At 36.2% G+C, this 19,643-nt stretch overlaps 1 protein-coding gene and 1 pseudogene across 2 annotated transcripts in view; both read left to right on the forward strand.

The window, feature by feature from the left end:
* Positions 1 to 865: 865 nt before the first annotated feature.
* On the forward strand, positions 866 to 5,343 carry LOC143568360 (DEAD-box ATP-dependent RNA helicase 14-like; annotated as a pseudogene).
* Positions 5,344 to 8,056: 2,713 nt separating this feature from the next.
* The window catches only part of LOC143568361 (DEAD-box ATP-dependent RNA helicase 14-like), a 49,508-nt gene continuing 37,921 nt past the window's right edge, over positions 8,057 to 19,643 (forward strand). The window contains exons 1-3 of one of the 2 annotated variants that reach the window (XM_077054531.1): positions 8,057 to 8,147; positions 8,253 to 8,351; positions 8,422 to 8,490. In XM_077054531.1, the coding sequence (XP_076910646.1) occupies positions 8,130 to 8,147; positions 8,253 to 8,351; positions 8,422 to 8,490 (186 nt within the window). In that variant the 5' untranslated portion in view covers positions 8,057 to 8,129. Of the gene's footprint in view, positions 8,148 to 8,216; positions 8,352 to 8,421; positions 8,491 to 19,643 lie in introns of those variants that run through there. The other variant, XM_077054530.1, reaches the window with a different exon arrangement.

Consider the following 19,643-nt stretch of genomic DNA (forward strand, 5'->3'; position numbering starts at 1 on the left):
ATTTTTAGTATATCCCAATTTTATAGGATTTTCATATCAAATATTTTATGAGATTAATTTTTAATACAATGAGATGTTATAACCCGTTTAGAGCTATCTAGGTTTGGTGAGACGTTTACCCGTGAATTCGGGTCAAATGCGTGAGAAACCTTCATTTACAAATAAAGCAATCTGATGGCTTGAGAGAATGGTTGTTTTACATTTTTCGTTTTATAATATTTATTTTTTGGATTTTAATTTTCTTTATTGTAAGAAAGTTAATAATATGCTTAGAGTTTGATGATGAAATGGTTTCATAAATAAATGATATGTTACAACCCGTTTAAAAGCTATCTGGATTTGGTGACCCATGACCCTCTTATGTTTTTTTACTATAAAATTGTTTATTAATTATAAATAATATCCTTTTCTTTTGAAATTGGATATTAAATTTTAGTATATCCCTATTTTATAGGATTTTTATATCAAATAATTGGTAAGATTAATTTTTTATTTAATGAGATGTAATAACTCGTTTAAGAGCTATCTAGCTTTGGTAAGACCCATACCCATGAATTTGGGTTAAATTAATGAGAGACCCCAATTAAAAATTAAGCAATCTGGTGAATTCTATAGAAAGAGGGAGTCACGACACGTATAGTATTTTAGGGTTTTCGTTTATATATAGGGTTTTCGTTTATATATATTATAATGAGTTCCAGTGAGGTGATTGACTATTAGTTATAAGTTATTATTATTGAATTGTATTGTATCGTCACCCCCTTCAAACCCTAAAACGCCCAAAAACAACAAACCCTAAGTGAACCACCGATCTGTCTCTCTCTGCTGATTGCTTCACATACATACATCCGCTCCCGCAGTAAAGAGATATTAGGAGATCGATTCTAACGCAGGTATCCTATTATTATTATTATTATTATTATTATTATTATTATAATCAAACAATGCTTTCGTCAATTTCATTACTTTCTCCATCTATATTATATTGATGATTCATTCTATAGGGGTTTGTACATGTTGAATCTGATTATTATTTAAATGGAGATTGTATAAGGAGGTGTTCAAATTACTATATCTTGAGCTGAGCTAGCTAGTTTTCAAAAGTTTAATGTCAATTTGAAGTTGATGCAAGCAAGGTGTATCACCTGCAACTTTTATAACTGCATTTTCAAACGGTTAAACTACAACAACCACTGATCTATATGTTTGTAATATCACTTATTTCGAATTTTTAACATCTTGTCCTTGTTATATGCTCGTTGGCTTTTTTATTACCCCGAAAGTGGTTATCATAGTGGGATATGGACATAGAGATAGATAATCTATGTTATGTTGTCAAACTCAAATAGCTTACATAATGTAGGATAATAATGTGTTGCTCATGATACTTTTTACATTTTAGAAAGAGTAGTATTATTTATATATTCATTCATTTATTTTTCATCGTCAGATTCGAACTCCTGTAAATTATGACTGCTGAGGGGGCCTCTGATTCTTCGGCTGTTCGTTATGCCCCACCTGACCCAACTTTGCCTGAACCCTGGAAGGGTTTAATTGATGGGAGCTCAGGTGCCATGTACTATTGGAATCCTGAAACGAACGTCACTCAGTATCACAAGCCTGCTGCTGTGGCGCCACCTGTACCATCAGTCCCGCCTCCTGTGCCCTCTGCAACTACATCTGTGTCTGCACCGGGTACTATGACAGAACAGCCGAATGGCATTCCTGCTCAACAAATGCCACCTCTGCAAGGAAATAACGTTCCCCAACAATACCCAGGTGCTATTATGGAACAATCACAGGGCTACTCGTTTACTCATAATCAACCGATGCACTACATGGGATACCAACAGAGGCCGCCTAATATGATGCAGCCACTTCAGCATTTACAGCAATATCCTCAGCAACAGGATCCAGTTGCTCACAATCAACCTTCAGATGTTAATCCCATTCAAACACCACCTACACAGTTTGGTGGTTCCCAGTTTAACATGCAACAGCCATCACCATATGCTCAATTGCCGCAGAGCAGTGTTGAATATCAGCAACATGGACCAAAGTTCCAGAATCAAATGGGTCAGCAGCCAAATGTTCCACCCGTAGGGGTAAAATTTGAGGATAATCCACCTGGACGAGGCGGGAATGATCACTATTACAATAATAACAATGGTGTGCCTGCTATGGCCCCATATCAACCTAAGCTTGCAGCGATCCCAATGGCAAGAAATCAACCGGTAAAGTGTTTTACTTTTTAGCTTAATCTTATTTCATTGTTGAAGCTATACTAATGTGGTGTTTCAGGAGATGAAAGCTGGAGGTCATGTACACCACAATGTTCCACCTTCTTTCCCTGGTGGACCCACCTCACTTAACGTGTATGGGCAAGTTACTGGTGGCCCTCCATTTATGAATAACACTATGATGATGGGAAATCCAGCAGTTATGGCCCCTCCAGATGCTATGAGTCTATCATCTGTTGATGTGTACCGTCAAAAACATGACGTAACAGCAACGGTTTGTTTACTGACTCGACTTTAGTGTTTAGTTGATAACGTTTCATGATGCCAGGTTATTGTGAGAGATATCAGGGAATCTTAATAGTAGTTACTTTCTCAATTTGATTCCATAGGGTGATAATGTTCCAGCTCCATTCATGTCATTTGAGTCAACTGGATTCCCTCCAGAATTATTGAGAGAGGTAAGTCATTCTTTTGTGATACTATAATTTGTTAAAAAGATATTAGAATTATTCTATGTTTGGTGCATCTTTTATTTTTTGTAACTTTGACTCTAGGATTAATATGTTTGACTTAACGCAGGTGCGATATCTGTTCCAGAAACGGAGCACATGTCGTACGCTGCCATGGTTCACACATTTATTCTGAGTTTGGCTGCAATTTCTGATGTTGGCCCTGTCTCTTTTGTCATAATTGCACCCTTTTCTTGCCTCGAGTTGCTTCAGTAAGCAACTCCATATCTAACCTTTTCTTTTCTAATTTAGTCGTTCTATAAATTCCTGGACATTTTTAACTTCCCTGCATAATGCTCAACATTTCATTGAAACATGTTTGTTAGGCTAGAGGTTTAATTAATATGATTTTGTTTCAGATATACGCTGCTGGTTTTGCTTCACCGACGCCTATTCAAGCACAAACATGGCCTATTGCTCTACAAAACAGGGACATAGTGGCAATTGCAAAGACAGGTTCTGGTAAAACATTAGGCTATTTGATTCCTGCTTTCATGCTGCTTAGACGCTGTCACAACAATCCCCAATTCGGGCCCACAGTGGTGGTTTTATCTCCCACAAGAGAACTTGCTACTCAAATACAAGATGAAGCCATCAAGTTTGGCAGATCCATCAGAATTTCTTGCACGGTGAGTCTCTAGTGATCATATATGTATACTTTTTTCGCATATAGTATTGCTAATGTGTGTGCGAATGTTGTTCAGTGTCTGTATGGTGGGGCACCTAAGGGCCCACAACTGAAGGAGTTGGAACGAGGAGCAGATATTGTTGTAGCAACTCCAGGTCGGCTTAATGATATTCTTGAAATGAGGAAGGTTGACTTTCGTCAAGTGTCTCTACTTGTGCTTGATGAGGCTGATAGGATGCTTGATATGGGTTTTGAACCTCAAATAAGGAAGATTGTGAATGAAATACCCCCTCGAAGGCAAACCCTTATGTATACTGCCACTTGGCCCAAAGAAGTCAGGAAAATTGCTAGTGATCTTTTGGTCAATCCTGTTCAGGTCAACATTGGCAATGCGGACGAGCTTGCTGCAAACAAATCTATTACACAGGTAAGTGCTAACAGACTGTTGCATATGTTTCTCTTGGCTTCCTTACAAAGTAAGCACACAGCCATAATAATGACATATTATTGTATGTGTTGTTGTAGTATGTGGAAGTGGTCCCTGACTTTCAGAAGCAGAAGCGTGTGGAGCAGATTCTGAGATCTGAAGAAAGGGGATCGAAGATCATTATTTTTTGTTCAACTAAAAAGTTATGTGATCAACTCACACGTAGTATTGGTCATAATTTTGGGGCTGCTGCCATTCACGGAGACAAATCTCAGAGTGAGAGAGACTGGGTTCTCAATCAGTTCCGTTCTGGAAAGTCCCCAATATTAGTTGCTACTGATGTTGCTGCACGTGGTCTTGACATAAAGGACGTAAGGTAAAAAGTTGAATGAATTGCATTTTTGTATTGTATTGGCAAATTTCTAAGTTTTTATTGTGTTTTCAGGGTGGTGATTAATTTTGATTTCCCTAACGGTGTTGAGGACTATGTTCATCGAATAGGTAGAACCGGAAGGGCAGGTGCAAAAGGAGTGGCTTACACTTTCTTTTCTGAGCAAGATTGGAAACACGCTGCGGATCTTATCAAACTTCTTGAGGGAGCCAATCAGCCTGTACCACCTGCGGTGCGTGAGATTGCAGCACGTGGCGGGCCTGGTTTTGGGAAGGAGCGGGGTGGAGTGAGCAGGTTTGATTCTGGTGGTGGTGGTGGGCGTTGGGATTCTGGTGGCGGTCGTGGTGGCGGACGTTGGGATTCTGGTGGTGGTCGTGGTGGCCGTGGTTTTGACTCAAGGGATGGAGGTTTTGGTGGCCGTGGTGGCAGTGACATGCGGGATGGGGGTTTTGGTGGTCGTGGTGACATGAGGGACGGTGGCCGTGGTGGCTTTGGAGGTAGAGGTGGCCAGAGGGATGACGGGTTTGGAGGTCGTGGAGGATTTGGCGGTCGTGGTGGAGGGAGAGATGGCGGCTTTGGAGGCCGTGGTGGCGGGAGGGATGGCGGCTTTGGAGGTCGTGGTGGCGGGAGGGATGGCGGCTTTGGAGGTCGTGGTGGTCCTAGAGGTGTTGGGTATGGCGGACCGGATGGTGGTTGGGATAGGAATGATAGATTCAGGGATTCCCGTGATGGTGGTGGGGGTCGTGGGCGTGGTAGAGGGCGGTTTGATAACAGAAGAGATGGTGACCGTGGCAGGGGAAGGAGCTATAGCCGGAGTAGAAGCCGCAGCCGGAGCCGTAGCTGGTCACGGAGCCGGAGTTGGTCACGCAGCCGGAGCCGGAGTCGAAGCCGAACACCTGTAAGGCGTGAAAGAAGGCGTGAGTCCAAGTTTGATCAAAGAGAAGCAGATGTGCCTGTTGTTGGTCTAACTTCTGAACCGGGTGTTATGCAACAGCCCGAGGGTGGTATTGATCCTGCGGGAGCTGTAAATCATATTGCAGAACCCTAATCGATACACTGCCAGTGGATTTATTTTTCTGCCTCTAAAGGTTAAACATCAGTCAGGTATGGCTTAACTATAGGTTTCGGGTGTCATTTTTGGTGACTGTTTGGGCTATTTTTAATTGTTGTTTACGTTTAAATAGAGAATTTATTTTATATTTTCATTATAAGAATTGAAACACTTTCAATTACTATCGAGTCTGCGTAACCTATAATATATCTCACCGTGGGTTTTCGGCCATAAGCAGTTGATCAAGTGTTATCTTCTACACATCACAAACACCTAACTACCTATGCTAGATATGGAGGAGCCAAGTATTAACTGCCGAAACTACATAGTAAAAGGCTGGGAACAACTTTGAACAAAAGAATCACGATTGATACCACAGATCGACCATGTATCAGCGATCCAGTTACTTTCAGAGCGAATCTAGACAAAGAATTTTGATTGTTTTAACAAACTAACGTAATCATTTGGAAGCTCATATTATTTGAAGTTGGCTGAGTTTCTTCTGTGACTCGATACGAAAGCATGATTCAGTTTTGGGTTTTTACTTAATGACCAAAAACCGGTGATAAGAGAATTGCTACCCATGTTAACGTTGGATCTACGGTCTGTCTGAAAGCAATTTTGCTCCAACACCTTGACTCGTTTTCTGCATATCTAAAACACCTTGGAAAGTAAAAACACGTTTTCTTAGTGATTATTAATTCATATATATACACCTGAGTTTATATCTCAAGAACACAGAGAAGACCAAGAAGTATCCAAAGACGTTACTTGTCATGTAGTTTATGTAGGTTGTTCAAATGTCTCGTGGATTGAAGCCCGCCTGAATGGTTCTTTAGTCGGGCTAAGCTAGCATGGTTTGTAAAAGTAAAACCACTTGCTTAAATAATTTTAATTTTGACCCAATTTTAATCGCATATGCCATATCTAGCTCACTAAGTTCAACTTGAGAGAACATTATTTCACTAGCCTGATACCCGGCACGATAACTTGTTTTTGAAATTTGAAATAAAATCATCTCATCTCGATTTGTTGAATACATCTTTCCATCTTTTTTCCCTCGTTATCCTTCACCAACATCAGGAATATCTTATTAGTGTAGGGAGACATGAATGCATATGTGATGCCTATTGCTTAGAGAGACATTTAGTGAAAGATTAAGGCGTGAACATTATACAACGGAACCGCTTTGTATCATTTTATTTATGTGGCACCAGAGTACTTATCTCTTTCTCCTATCTTTATTTATCAACTATTTGTAAGTTGAAATAAAAATTGATCACGTTTGTTTGGTTACTAAGAGTTTGTAAAAGTAGAATATAACACATCCATTCTTTTGTTGTATAAATAAACATTATGTTGCCTATGCTTTATAAATTGGTCAACAAAACACGGAAAGTTGTAATATAAACCTCGTTTTTTTTAACGGCTTACATATCCTTGGATTTCATTTACTAAATCTACATTATTGTCCACTGTGGGACTCGAACCCTCACCACTTAGAGAGGGAACATTACTATGTACACACCTTGATACCATTAGACTAGATGTTGTTGTGGTAGTGTTATGTGATGTGGGAAACTAAAAAAAAAGTTTGATTGGTGCATTGGGAGTGGACCCCCACCTGATTTAGCCCTCTTGGGCATTAGCACAATAAGGTAAAGGTGGGAAAAGGGTGACGCCCATGTCGTTTGGGGTGGCACCGGATGGAAGGTGTTTTTTGGTTAAAGAGGTGAGGTGGAGAGGGTTGCAGGTCACAACACCCGGGCTAATATAAAGCTCGTTATGCAGATGCTTGTTTATTATAAAATAGTCTTATTTGCTCGCAATGGAGTTTGATAAAATAGTTTTGTATTTATTTTATGGCTTTTAGTTTCTAAAAAGGAAAGGCTATGTAAATAATTACCTTTTGCGTAACATGAACACGTAACACAAGATTTTAAACTTTTTGCTGATAATGAAATGAAATGAGGCATAAAAAAACAAAATAAAACTAGACGCATAGAATCCAAAGTTACAATATAATTAAATTAAATAAATGGAAAAATTCAAAATCCTCCGTTTTCCCGTACAAATAAACTAAACACTGAAAATCAAACACCAAAGCAAAAATCAAAACCCTAAAACACCAAGCCCTAACTCTGCAATCGATTCTAATAACAAGCAAAGGTAACCTAACAATGCTTTTGATTTTATTTACTTTACTTTACGGTGTTTCAATGCACTAGACTCCTCCTAGTTTACATACATGTAGAAACTGCACATTTTGAAGCCGATGACTTCTTTAAGTAGACTGTTAATCTGGTAGTGGAAAACAGTTGAATTTTGCTAATATTTCAGAAGAAAGTTAGGGTTTGTTTTAAGTATATTGCTAGCTTCTTACACTATTACCACAAGAGCTAATGTGTCTGCATATTTATTTTGTTATCAGATAGATGGCTGCTGAGGCGGCGGCCGCACCTTATCAGATAGAAACCTAACACCGTGCTGCCATTTGTATCTGAACCCGTGTCTGCACCTCAGATGTTTGTAACACCAAAACAAAGAATGCCACCTCAGCAAGGATATAACACACCTCAGTCGTATCGTATGGATCCGTCACAGGGCTACCAGTTTACGCGGCATTACACGGGGTACCAGCAGTGGCCACAGGAATATTCTCGGAAACAAGATATTGTTATTCAAAAACCTCCTACACGATATGGTGGTGGTCCTGACTTAAACACGCAGCAGCCATCACCGTTTAGTCAACCACAATGTGGACCAAAGTTTCAGAAAAAAGTGCCAAACGTTTCATCGGTCGGATTGAAGGATAGTACACCTTTTAATGCTAAAAATGGTGGGATTGCTTTGGTCCCTCATCAACCTAAGCTTCCAACACCAATGCCAAAAATTCATGGGGTAACTACTTTTTACTTCTCAGCTTAATGTTTTATGGTTTCATTAGTTTAGTCTTGCTTCCATTTTTGAACAATACTAATGTGAATGCAAACTGTGTTGTTTCAGAAGATAAACTCTGGAACTCCAACAGTTGTGGCCTCTCCAGATGCTTTGACTCAATCATCTGTCGACATTCACCCTAAAAAACATGATGTAACCGCAATGGTTTGTTCCCTGACTCTGACTTTAATGTGTGATTAATATGTTTCATACTTAGTTTCTCTTAATTCCATAGGGTGATAAAGTTCCAGCTCCATTCATGTCATTTGAGTCCACTGGATTCCCTCCAGAAATACTGATGGAGGTAAGTCTTTCTCTTGAACTATTAAAATTTGATCACAGATGTTTGGTTTTGCACAGAGTTAATTAATATGCTTTTTTTCAGATATATGCTGCTGGTTTTGCTTTGCCGACACCCATTCAGGCACAAACGTGGCCTATTGCCCTGCAAAACAGGGACCTAGTGGCACTTTCAAAGACAGATTCTGGTAAAACACTAGCCTATTTGATTCCTGCTCTCATGCTGCTTCGTCATTGTAACAACAATCATGAACATGGGCCCACGGTTGTTGTTTTATCTCCCACAAGAGAACTTGCTCTTCAAATACAACATGAGGCCATTAAATTTGGCCGACCTGTCAAGATCTCTTGCTTAGTGAGTCTTTAGTTCCCATATATATATGTGTGTGTGTGTGTGTGTGTGTATTTTTTGCATCTAGTATTGCTAATGTGTGTGTGAATATGGTTTAGTGTTTGTATAGTGAGGGTCCTAAGGGCCCGCAGCTGAAGGATCTAGAACGAGGAGCGGATATAGTTGTAGCAACTCCGGGTCGACTTAATGAGGCTATTGAATTGAGGAAGCTTGACTTTGGTCAAGTATCTCTTCTTGTGCTCGATGAGACTGATAAGATGCTTGATATGGGATTTGAACCTCAAATCAGGAAGATTGTTAATGAGATACCCCCTCGAAAGCAAACCCTAATGTATGCTGCCACCTGGCGCAGAGAGGTGAGGAATATAGCTAGTGATCTTCTGGTCAATCCTGTTCAGGTCCACATTGACAATGCAAATGAACTTGCTGCAAACAAGTCTAGTACACAGGTAACACACACCGCTAGCCACCTTGTACATTATACATATTTATATATGCATATTCATATCTCTTAAGTTTCTTTTCTCATATGTACAGCTAATGAAGCTTTTATTTCTGAACAGGATTGTAAACATGCCTCCACTGATCTTACTAAAGTTGATGGAGCAGCCAATCAGCCTGTGCCACACAATGTGAGAGAGATTGCGACACGTGGTGGTGGCTTTCGAGGTAGAGGTTGCTGGAGGAATGACAGGTTAGGTGGTTGTGGTGTTGGATCTGGTGGACCAGATAGTGGTCGGAATAGAAATGATAGATTGAAGGATTCTTTTGGCAGAGGGCAATTTGATAACAGAAGAGATGGTGATCGTCGCAGGGGAAGAAGCTGTAGCCGAAGCCGGAGCCGTAGCTGGTCACGCAGCCGGAGCCGGACACCTGTAAGGCGTGGAAGGAGTAGGAGCCGGAGCCCTAGTCCCAGGCGGGGTAGAAGCCGCACACGCAGGGCTGTAAGACGGAGCAGGAGCAGGAGTTTAAGCCGTAGCAGGAGCCGGGGTAGAAGCTGCAGGAGTTACAGTCGGAGCAGGAGCTGGTCACGCAGCCGGAGCGGAAGCAGGATTCCTGTAAGGCGGGAAAGAAGCAGACTGCATTGCATGTAAAGGGGGATTAGAGATTATGGCCCTAACTGTTTGGTTTATTATTTCTGTAGTCATATCTCCTAACTAACATTTGCTAACTTTTGGTGGACTGGTGTTGTTAGAAGGTCTAATGAAATATTCCCTTTTGAATTGTGTTTTCTTGCTTGTTTTGACGGATATGATTATCTGCGTGTGGTCGTCTTATTTCTCTTCTTTACCTTGCAAGTATTCCTTAACTTCTTGTAAAATCAAGTTATAAAATTCAAAAAGAACCCCTCCATTTATTCCTGTTCCTAACATATCTCCATATAATAGCAAATTTTAATCTAATTTCATGGAGTCATTACAAAAACATAACGTGTACTTAGCTTGATTTTGTATTGCAGTTTCATTTTATTAAGATCTTCATTAGTGGTATATCACCGCGTGTTCACTTTACAGATGCCTCATGGATTCAAGATATTTAATTTAGCAAAACAATTTTTATATTAATCCATTTTGAATTAACATATAGAGATCTGGAGTAGGGTGAAAAGATGGTTTTTAAAATACAAGTAGTAACTGAAGAATTCTTTTTGATTATCAATCAAATCAAGACTAAACAAACACCATAATGTACAGTGGTTCGGAAGAAGATTAACCACCCTAGTGTATGACCACTTCTTGATCCTCAATCAAATGTTGTCTTCACTATAAACGTCTCTTTAATCCGGTATATATCACCGCTACAATGTCTCACTAAACAGGATGTTGATCACCAGAGACGTCTTTATAAAGGTTGAGGTCCCTTACAAGTCAGCTCTTCTCTTGATCTAATGAATTCACTCAAGAGTATCTAAGTTTGTAGTCTTCTTTTTAAGTATTTGCTCGAACAACCAAGATGAAAGAAACAACAACGTTGTCTAGAGACTTTAGCTCACATCCATTGTAAGACTTTATAAAAAATGCTGGATTGTGCCATCCGAGCATAAGGTGTCCTCAGGGCCTAGTTGGGTTTGAGTAGAAATCCTGATTACGTCGAGTGAAGAGGCCTTAGTGTTCAACACACGCCCATCTTTATGGAATCCATCTGGACAACTTCTCCTTAAACTTTTTCCAACCCCACAGAAGAGAACTTCGAGGATACGCACCTCTTATAGCATGTCCAAAGTTGAGTTTAATCATATAAACAAGGTTTTAAACGCTAAGAAATCAAGGGAATTGATTACGATGTATAAATGTGAAAACACTTTCATTTTTTATAGTTCATTGAAATTTGTTCATCTCATTCTTAATAAGCAAAACCTCTTTTGTATGAACCAACTTATTTTCAATTTAAAAATACTTGTGATAAACCTAATGATCAAATATCAGAAGTTCGGTTCACAACCACAATTCGACTGGATCGGCCTCGCACCTTATGTGCATAGCATTTATCGATCTTTTTATATATGTAGTATAACCGGGTTTGATCATATTCGTTTGGTTTCTACATTTGCTATGCTTTAAGCTCAAATAATAAAAGTTTCATGAATTCTATTTTCCATGTAATAATCTTAGCCGCATTATCCATCAAATCAATGCGCATTGCACCAATAGATATAGATAAAAAGGAAATAGGAAAGTAGTTTACGCTTTATTTCCTATGCATTAATTGAGCGAGAAATCGACTTTTGGCCTTTAGAGCATTCTCAATTCATTCTCCATCTTCATATATATAATTACATTAAAAGCACCATCTTTTCTCTCTCATTTTTAATTAAATAGTATTTTTTTATACTTTTATCATTACCTTTTCTCTCTCATTTACTGACAACCACTTTCAAAAACATTAAAAAATTATTGAGCAGTGTGATTTTCCAAATTTAACCATGAACATCAACATTTTCTCTCTCCTCCTTTCACAACCATTTTTAACCATCTCTAAAAAAATAGAGAACTCTCTCACATAATTTAAAGAATCCATTGAGAATGCTCTTAGCTTATATATGTATTAAGTGCACTCTTTGATAGATGCGAATAATATTGCGTAAGTTCAAATGATAATAATTTATTTAGGGTTACACATACAACCCTGAAAAGGGATCCACTTAATGTGCACATCTTCTCATGTCATTTCACACGTTCATACGTGTGTACGCGTTTAGAATTGATGATTTCTTTATGAACTTATGCTTTGTCCTTACAAACCTCTAGTAAACGAATGCTTTACCCATTTACCCTTGCGGATACCCGATAAACAAACATTTGGGTGAGCTTGCAAGTCAAACTCGATCACTCTTAAATTAAATGAGTTGTGATCAAGCTTAGGTGGGCTCGGGTTAGACTATGCTCGCTTACACCCCTAAAATAACTAAATAAATTGTTACAAATATATAAAAATAATAAAGTAAATAACTTAACTAAATAAACAAAAACAAACATATTATGAAACAAAATCTATAAAGATATTTTTCAATTGCATATAAAATAAAAAGATAGGGGATAAAGTTATCTTTTAATTTTCTTTTGTGACAATTACTAGCAGTTTTTTAAAAAGATTAAAAGCAATTTTTATTTTATATTTTTAATTTCTTTTGATAACAAAGTTATCTTTCTAATACCAAATATAATATGATTTACATGATACTTGTGCATTAAGTTATAATAAGTTAGACGCTGACCATTTTAAATATTTTTCGTTTTACCAAAGGAAATTTCTTACAAGGTAAGGAGTCGGCTATAGACCCTTCACTATGTGTCGTTTCCTTGAGCTCTCTCTCCTCGTTAACATAAGCGTACGGCTTCTTCCATTAAGTAATTTGTTTAATAACATACATTAAATTTAAACTACTAGCTGGTCTGCGTTTCACACCGGGTTCGTCTAAGTCAAATCTAATCTGACTTGTCCTATATATATGGACTAGGGTATTGATCCATGTACTACACGGGTGAAAATATAAAAATAGTCAATTAAACACACATATACATTTATATTTGAAGAAATGTAACGGATTATTTTACATAAATATGTCGAAATAAAAAAATTGACCATAGATGAAAAGTTATGTCATTAATCGTGCGATGCAACCTAACCATAAACATGATTAGTTCAAGTGTTCATATTAACGTATCATGCTAAACAAAAGTAAACATTAAACCAATGTCTCGACATAAATAAAAGAACTGACTAGCCATCATTTTTATGTTCTTTTTATGATCACTCAATAAACTTAAAGAGTAAGAATAAACTAAGCAAATAAACATTCTTTACATGTTAAAATTTGCAAAGTAATTATTTAGATTTGGTTACATGCACGATTTACCAAATCGTTACTAAAATTCACCTGATTATCATATATTAAAATACAATACTGAATTGAATTAAAAAAGAACAAACAGTCTATGCTCAGCAACCTATGTCGCAACCTGCAAGAATAAACAAAGCAAATAAAACTATCTTTACATGCCAAATTTTGCAAAGTAAGGGTATGTTTGGTTGGCGGTAATGGAATGAAGGGGGAATTGAATGGGATAAGGAATGGAATGGATAAGGGAATGAAATGGATCTTTACCATTTGTCTTGTTTGGTTAACCCATAGGAATGAAATAAATTATTACTTTTGTTGTTTGGTATTCAAAAAAAAATTATAGGAATGAAATAGAAATAATAAAAGCACTCCTATCTCAAAATACTTTTTACCAAAAAAAAAAGAGAATACAATAGCGACGGTGGTAGCTCCGGTGACGAAAATGGCGATGGTGGTGGCGGTCAAGCGGCAGGGGTGGAGATGGTCAGGCGGTGGTAGCACTGGTAGTGATGGCAATGGTACAATGGTAGTGGGCAGGCAACGACAGTGGTGGTGGCGGTGATGGTCAGGTTACGGTGGTTACGAAAACGTTGTTGGCAGCGGCGGTGGCGGTGGTGGTGGTAATGCTGGTGGTAAGGTGGTTGTGGTGGCGGCGGAGGTGTTGATGGTGCCGATGGTAGTGGTGATGATTGTTGTTAGGTGGTGGTGTTGTTAAGAAGATAGGGTGAAGAAGGAATGGAATGAAAAAAAAGAATGGGGGTGAGAAGGAATGGTTTTGATGGAATGAGATTCCATGTGTAATGGATGATTCCATTCCATTGAGCAACCAAACACCCCCTTTTTCATTCCCAAACAATGAATCATTCCATTCTTACTGTCATTCCTACATAACAAATGCTACCTAAGTATTTAGAGAGGAAATATAAAAATGAATGAATGTTACTCACTAACTACTTATCTTAAAACAAAAATGAAATACAAACAACTTAAGTAACTATTTAAGGAATGGTCAAGACCTAAGTAAATATAATTAATACAAAATAAATACTTGATTTTGATAAAAAGTAAAATATATAAATTGTTTAAAAAAAGTGTTTGAAACAATTATGTGTTAAAAATTATGGAAAGGTAAAGCGCCTAATTTTTTAAAAATTTATTTTTAAAAAAATAAAATATGCTACAGAATAGTAACCAAGTTTCCAAATTGTTCAAATTATGTCACTCATACAATATTTTTTCAAATTGGGTTACTAAACCTTTAAATCCAGCATCATCGGATTTTTTGTGCGCCAAGAAAGCAATGGAGGAGAAGATGTAACGGTTGGGATTTGCAATATATGTAATTATTTTAAAAATTAAATAAAACGTTAATTATATTAAAATCAAAAATAAAAAATAAAATAACGTCACCACTCCACGTCAATAACAAAAAAAAAAAAAGATGAAAAGATTTACTCATTGAAATCAAAACAAAGCATGCTAAAAAAACAGCTTAAAACATTTAATTTAATAAAGTATGAGCGTTGAGTGATTTGATCATAATACTTTTTGAACTTAAGTGACCTAATTGAAACATTTTTAAACTCAGTTACTATTCTACAAAGTTATCCATTTTTCAATTATTTTAGTAAACATCGCATTGCTTATAAACCATAAAGAATACAAAACTCGAAATATTAACGATAATTTTAAGTTTTGCATCATGAGTTGATGGTTTCATTTTGGCATTTAAGAATATGAACATGATAATAATCTTAAACAAAACAATATGAACATGAAGACAATATGAACATGAAGTTGACTAATATGCATGAAAAAACATATTAATAGTTTCAAAATGATTTGAAAAAACTTAAATTTAGCGGATCTATATCTTTACATATATAGAAAGTCTAAATTTTGGTAAAAGAATTTATATAATTAAAGTTTTATTTAAGATATAATTATTGGTCAAAATCAAATACAAAAACAGTTGTTATCAAAACTTTATAAATTATAATATCATATAAATGTAAAATAAACCAAACGTATATAGGTAAAGAGCTCTGTTAGAGTCGTCTAAATTCGCTAACCTGGTCGCTCGATATTTGAAGCTAAAGTCTAGAGCTCGTTTAGGCCCATATCAATACGAAAATTTTAAATAATAAATTTAAGACATGGGTATGGTATTACGGAAAATTACTCTCGTAGCTTGTTGGTTAAACATATAAATCAAATATGCATCTGTGTACATACGGGTTGATGGAAACATATTTGCACATATTCACCAACAAATAGACCGCTACATGTTCAAGAATCCAGTAAATAAATAAATGTTAAATTATCTTTCCCACCGATATGAAATACGAACTAATATTAGACATTGGTCAAACTCATGTGCATAGAGTGGATGATAGTAAAATTTTGTGATTTGCAATTAACAATATATTTTAGCATAAGTTGATATAATAGAAACTAATCAATGTTTCTATGGAATAAATTGTCTTGCAACTGTCTCTATGTTGAACTTCAAATTACAGCTTCACATTTTAAGAGCCAATTTTAAGAATAAATTACTTAAATTGGAATATGATAGATTTTTAATCAAACTTGGTGTTTGGAAAATGTCTGATGAATACACTTTTTCAGGTGAAAAGATCAAATTTTAATAAACACAAATCAACTAAATACAGTTGATTAATATTCATACCATCTTAAATGTAATTATATCTGCTCACTCTGTAAAATCAAAAATGTAAAACAGCATAACAATTATTGAGAAATAAATGATAATTGATGATCGAATTCGATGTTTACCTAAATACAATATTAGATTCAGAGAGATGAAGTCAATTATTTGAACAACAATAAGCTGCATAAAGACACTAATATTATCGAGTTAGCTAAACAAAAATAAATATAAATATTTTATTACAGGGAATATGGTGTTTACCTTCTGATCAACCCTTCTAGTCACAATATTATATACATGTCATATCTACTAATATCTTACATGTCATACAACACTAACAGTCTGTGTTGCCAACAACTAAAAGGAACCAGGCTTTATTTCCATCATCAACAAACTTGTCATAAACATCTAAACATACACAAATACATAAATATATACATTATATGTAAGCATATAGTATGTAAAAATGAGAAAATTAATTAAACTCATAATGTCTAAGCCATATGTTGACATGTGTATTTATACTAATAGTATATTCATATATTCTTATATTATTAGTAATATAGATGAATACAAGATATTTACAATCACATTTGCAATAGTTGATGAGATGGATTGAAAATGAGCGATGTGTTACCGCAAACATATATGGGAGGTAAAAAAAGTATATTTTGCAAAAGTTTGATTAATATGAAAAGTATTAACAACATTTTTTCATTCTATCCATAAAAGTTGTAGCTATATTCTGCGCAAATATATTATTTGTAAAGAAAATTGTTTAGATATTTAAGCCATACTAAGTGAAAGTTGAAAAATTATTGGATTTCTTAAATAGATATAAAAATATTTGGAAATGTCAAACCGATATTTTAATACATTGATTTTTTAAAGCAAAAGAGTCCATCTAATAACTTACAATTAGTGATGTAGATATCACAATCATTAACATTAATATACGACTTAAATGGGATGACAATAGAATAATATTATTTAATTTTGAATTATTTAATTACCAGGAAAACTTAAGAAGCTTTAGTATGTATGGAAACTATAGTAATGAACTAGTAGAAATATGACAATTATCCAAAAAGTCTATTACTTTAATAGTATAGGTAGATTATATTTGGGGTATTATTATCATGGGTTATGTTAGAATAAAAACCCACTTGAGTTGTGAAAACTCTAGAAACTCATTCTTAACCACATGTTTTTAATTAAAGATTAAATCTTGTGGTCCACAATTACAGTTAATAAAAAATGTAAAATTTTATTTATATTTTCTCTCTCCTGAAAACATATATAAAAATTACTAAAAAAATGTAAAAAAATAGCAAAACATTTTTTAAATGTAACAACATATATTACATGTAATAATAAAAAAAAGAAAACGATGTTACATAGGGTTTTCACGGGTTTTCTCAACTCAAGAGGGTTTTCAAACTATACTTCTCTTATGATTCCAGTGGAAACGAGTTCGTTTTTACTTATATTTTCACATCTCAAAGTTTCAGGTTCAGTTAGTTTGTTTCGTTCGACGCGTTATTGGACAACTCGCTTAATTATTAACTCGTTTATCGTTATCATTATACACTTGCCTTCGGCTTAAGGTGGGTTTGATCATTGCCCTCTATTTTATTGTTTTTAAAAAGTTTTTAGGACATATGTGTCTTATTATATTTTTATATCATATATATACACAAACTCGCAAATATAATTATTGTGTGTATTTCAATTAAATGCTAATTGCTACTTGCTTAATTGTTTACTTTATCGCATTCGGAGAGGTCCAACATATTCTCATTTAAAGTATGATCATACAATGTCGTAGTAACCTGAGCCCGATTCGCTTGGCGATGGTAAACCGACAACCTCGGTCAGTCATTGTAACCGATGCCTGTTCGCATGGCAACGGTTTAATGGCACACTAGCATGTCTATGGTTTGTTATAGTTTGATACTTTGATTGATTACTACCCACATATGTTTGTTTGCGCATTTAACATTTATCATATATTATATACATATTATTGTTAGTATCAAAATTGGTGATCATCTCACTCAACATGTGTTGTTGACAAACACTATTATTTTCTATGCATATGCAGGTTGCTTTTGAATTAAAGTTTAACGTGAAAAGGACATCTAGACCAGAATTTAGGATTTAATGAAGACAATCATTATTTAAGTTTATCTTGAATTCTATTTACTTATTTGAATTGTTTTGTAATATTTGTAAAATTGTGTGTACCTTCTGAAATAAAATAATTAAATAGATATGGTTATTTATATTCATGATAGTATCTTCGAGTTGTGAACAATCGGCTCACGCCCCGACATTTCCGCCTTAGGTTGGGGTGTGACAGGTTTGAATTCATTTTAACATGATATAAGTTAACATCTTTTTAAAAAAAGAAAAAAAAAGCGTTTCATATTAGGGGCGTAGGATTAGAGGAACCCCGGGTGTCCTCGGTTAACCCTGTTTTTTCGCTTAGTAGTATAAACTAGCATTGACACCCCCCTGCGTTGCGGCAAGAGGTGTAAAACCGTTAACTTTTGTGAACCATATCATAAACGTATATTGCGGCGTGGGGGTGTAAAACTGTTTATTAACACATCCACTTCACTTGAAAACATGAAGCCACCATCGGCGCCGCTTTGGTCATTGTCCCTTCTCTTGCGGTAATTTTCGTGAAACATTAAAAACACCCTCGCGTTGTGGCGTGGCGTGAACCATGCCAAGCAGCGCCAATGCTGTTGGAATTATGAACCGGTTTGGGTAAGTCAATACGGCCAACCGGGTTATGACCCGTGAGAGTTACAGGTTATGACCCGTGAGAGTTACACCGTGAGGTAACGAACCATTAACCCGCTTAAGTTAGTTAACTGGGTTAGACACTTTAACGACATAAAAATTACATGGAGCGGGCTTTGAAGTAAGAATTGGACTTGTTGGCCCATTAGGTTTATAACTAATGAGATTAGTTAAACCTAATAGGAGGCTATATAAATATATGATGTTGAGTAAAGTGCCAAAATCATTCTTGAGGTTTGGTCAATTATGCGACTTTAGTTCAAAAGTTTTATTTTTTATGGCTGGACCATTGAGGTTTCCCTCTTCTTGTCAATTACGTCCAAATTGTTAACTTCGTTTAATTTCTTCGTTAAGTCACGGGTGTATTTGTATTTTTACGTTCTACATTTTCTTTTACTGTTTACATAATAATAATAATAATAATAATAATAATAATATTAATATTTAATAATATTAATAAATACCAAACCCTAACTACCCCACCAGCCCACCACATACCCCACCCCCCTCCATCCAAACCTAGGCACCCGCTATGACAGCTGCCTTCCGACCACTGTGAACCACCATCACTTCGCTTACAACCACCACCGACCACCACAAATGTCACACCTGGAGCTCCTGTTGGCTTTGTCATCTTTGCGCAATGAAGAAGACCACCGGCTCGAAGATGTTAAAGTTTTTCCGGCAACTACTCCACCACCACCGATCTACGGTAAAATGAACCCCCGAATAATTGGAAAAATATGTGTCCGGAGATACGATGGCCGCTAGAGTCCAACTCAAGAGATGATATTTGTGATACGAGGTTATCAGCTTCCCGCCGGCATTGGCGACGACGCTTTTGTTCAAACATCGAGTCAGTCGAGTGATGCAAGATTGTCACTATCTAGTCAAAAACAATTAAATCAGTGTCCTAATTACCTTAAGCTAGTCAGGGTAAGTAGGGTGTCGAACCACGAGGAGTATGTGGTCAGTGTGAAG

The sequence above is a fragment of the Bidens hawaiensis genome, unplaced genomic scaffold (genome assembly GCF_021521415.1).
Source record: "Bidens hawaiensis isolate Kalapana, Puna unplaced genomic scaffold, B.hawaiensis_p1.1 tig00023981_1, whole genome shotgun sequence".
NCBI classification, from domain to species: domain Eukaryota; kingdom Viridiplantae; phylum Streptophyta; class Magnoliopsida; order Asterales; family Asteraceae; genus Bidens; species Bidens hawaiensis.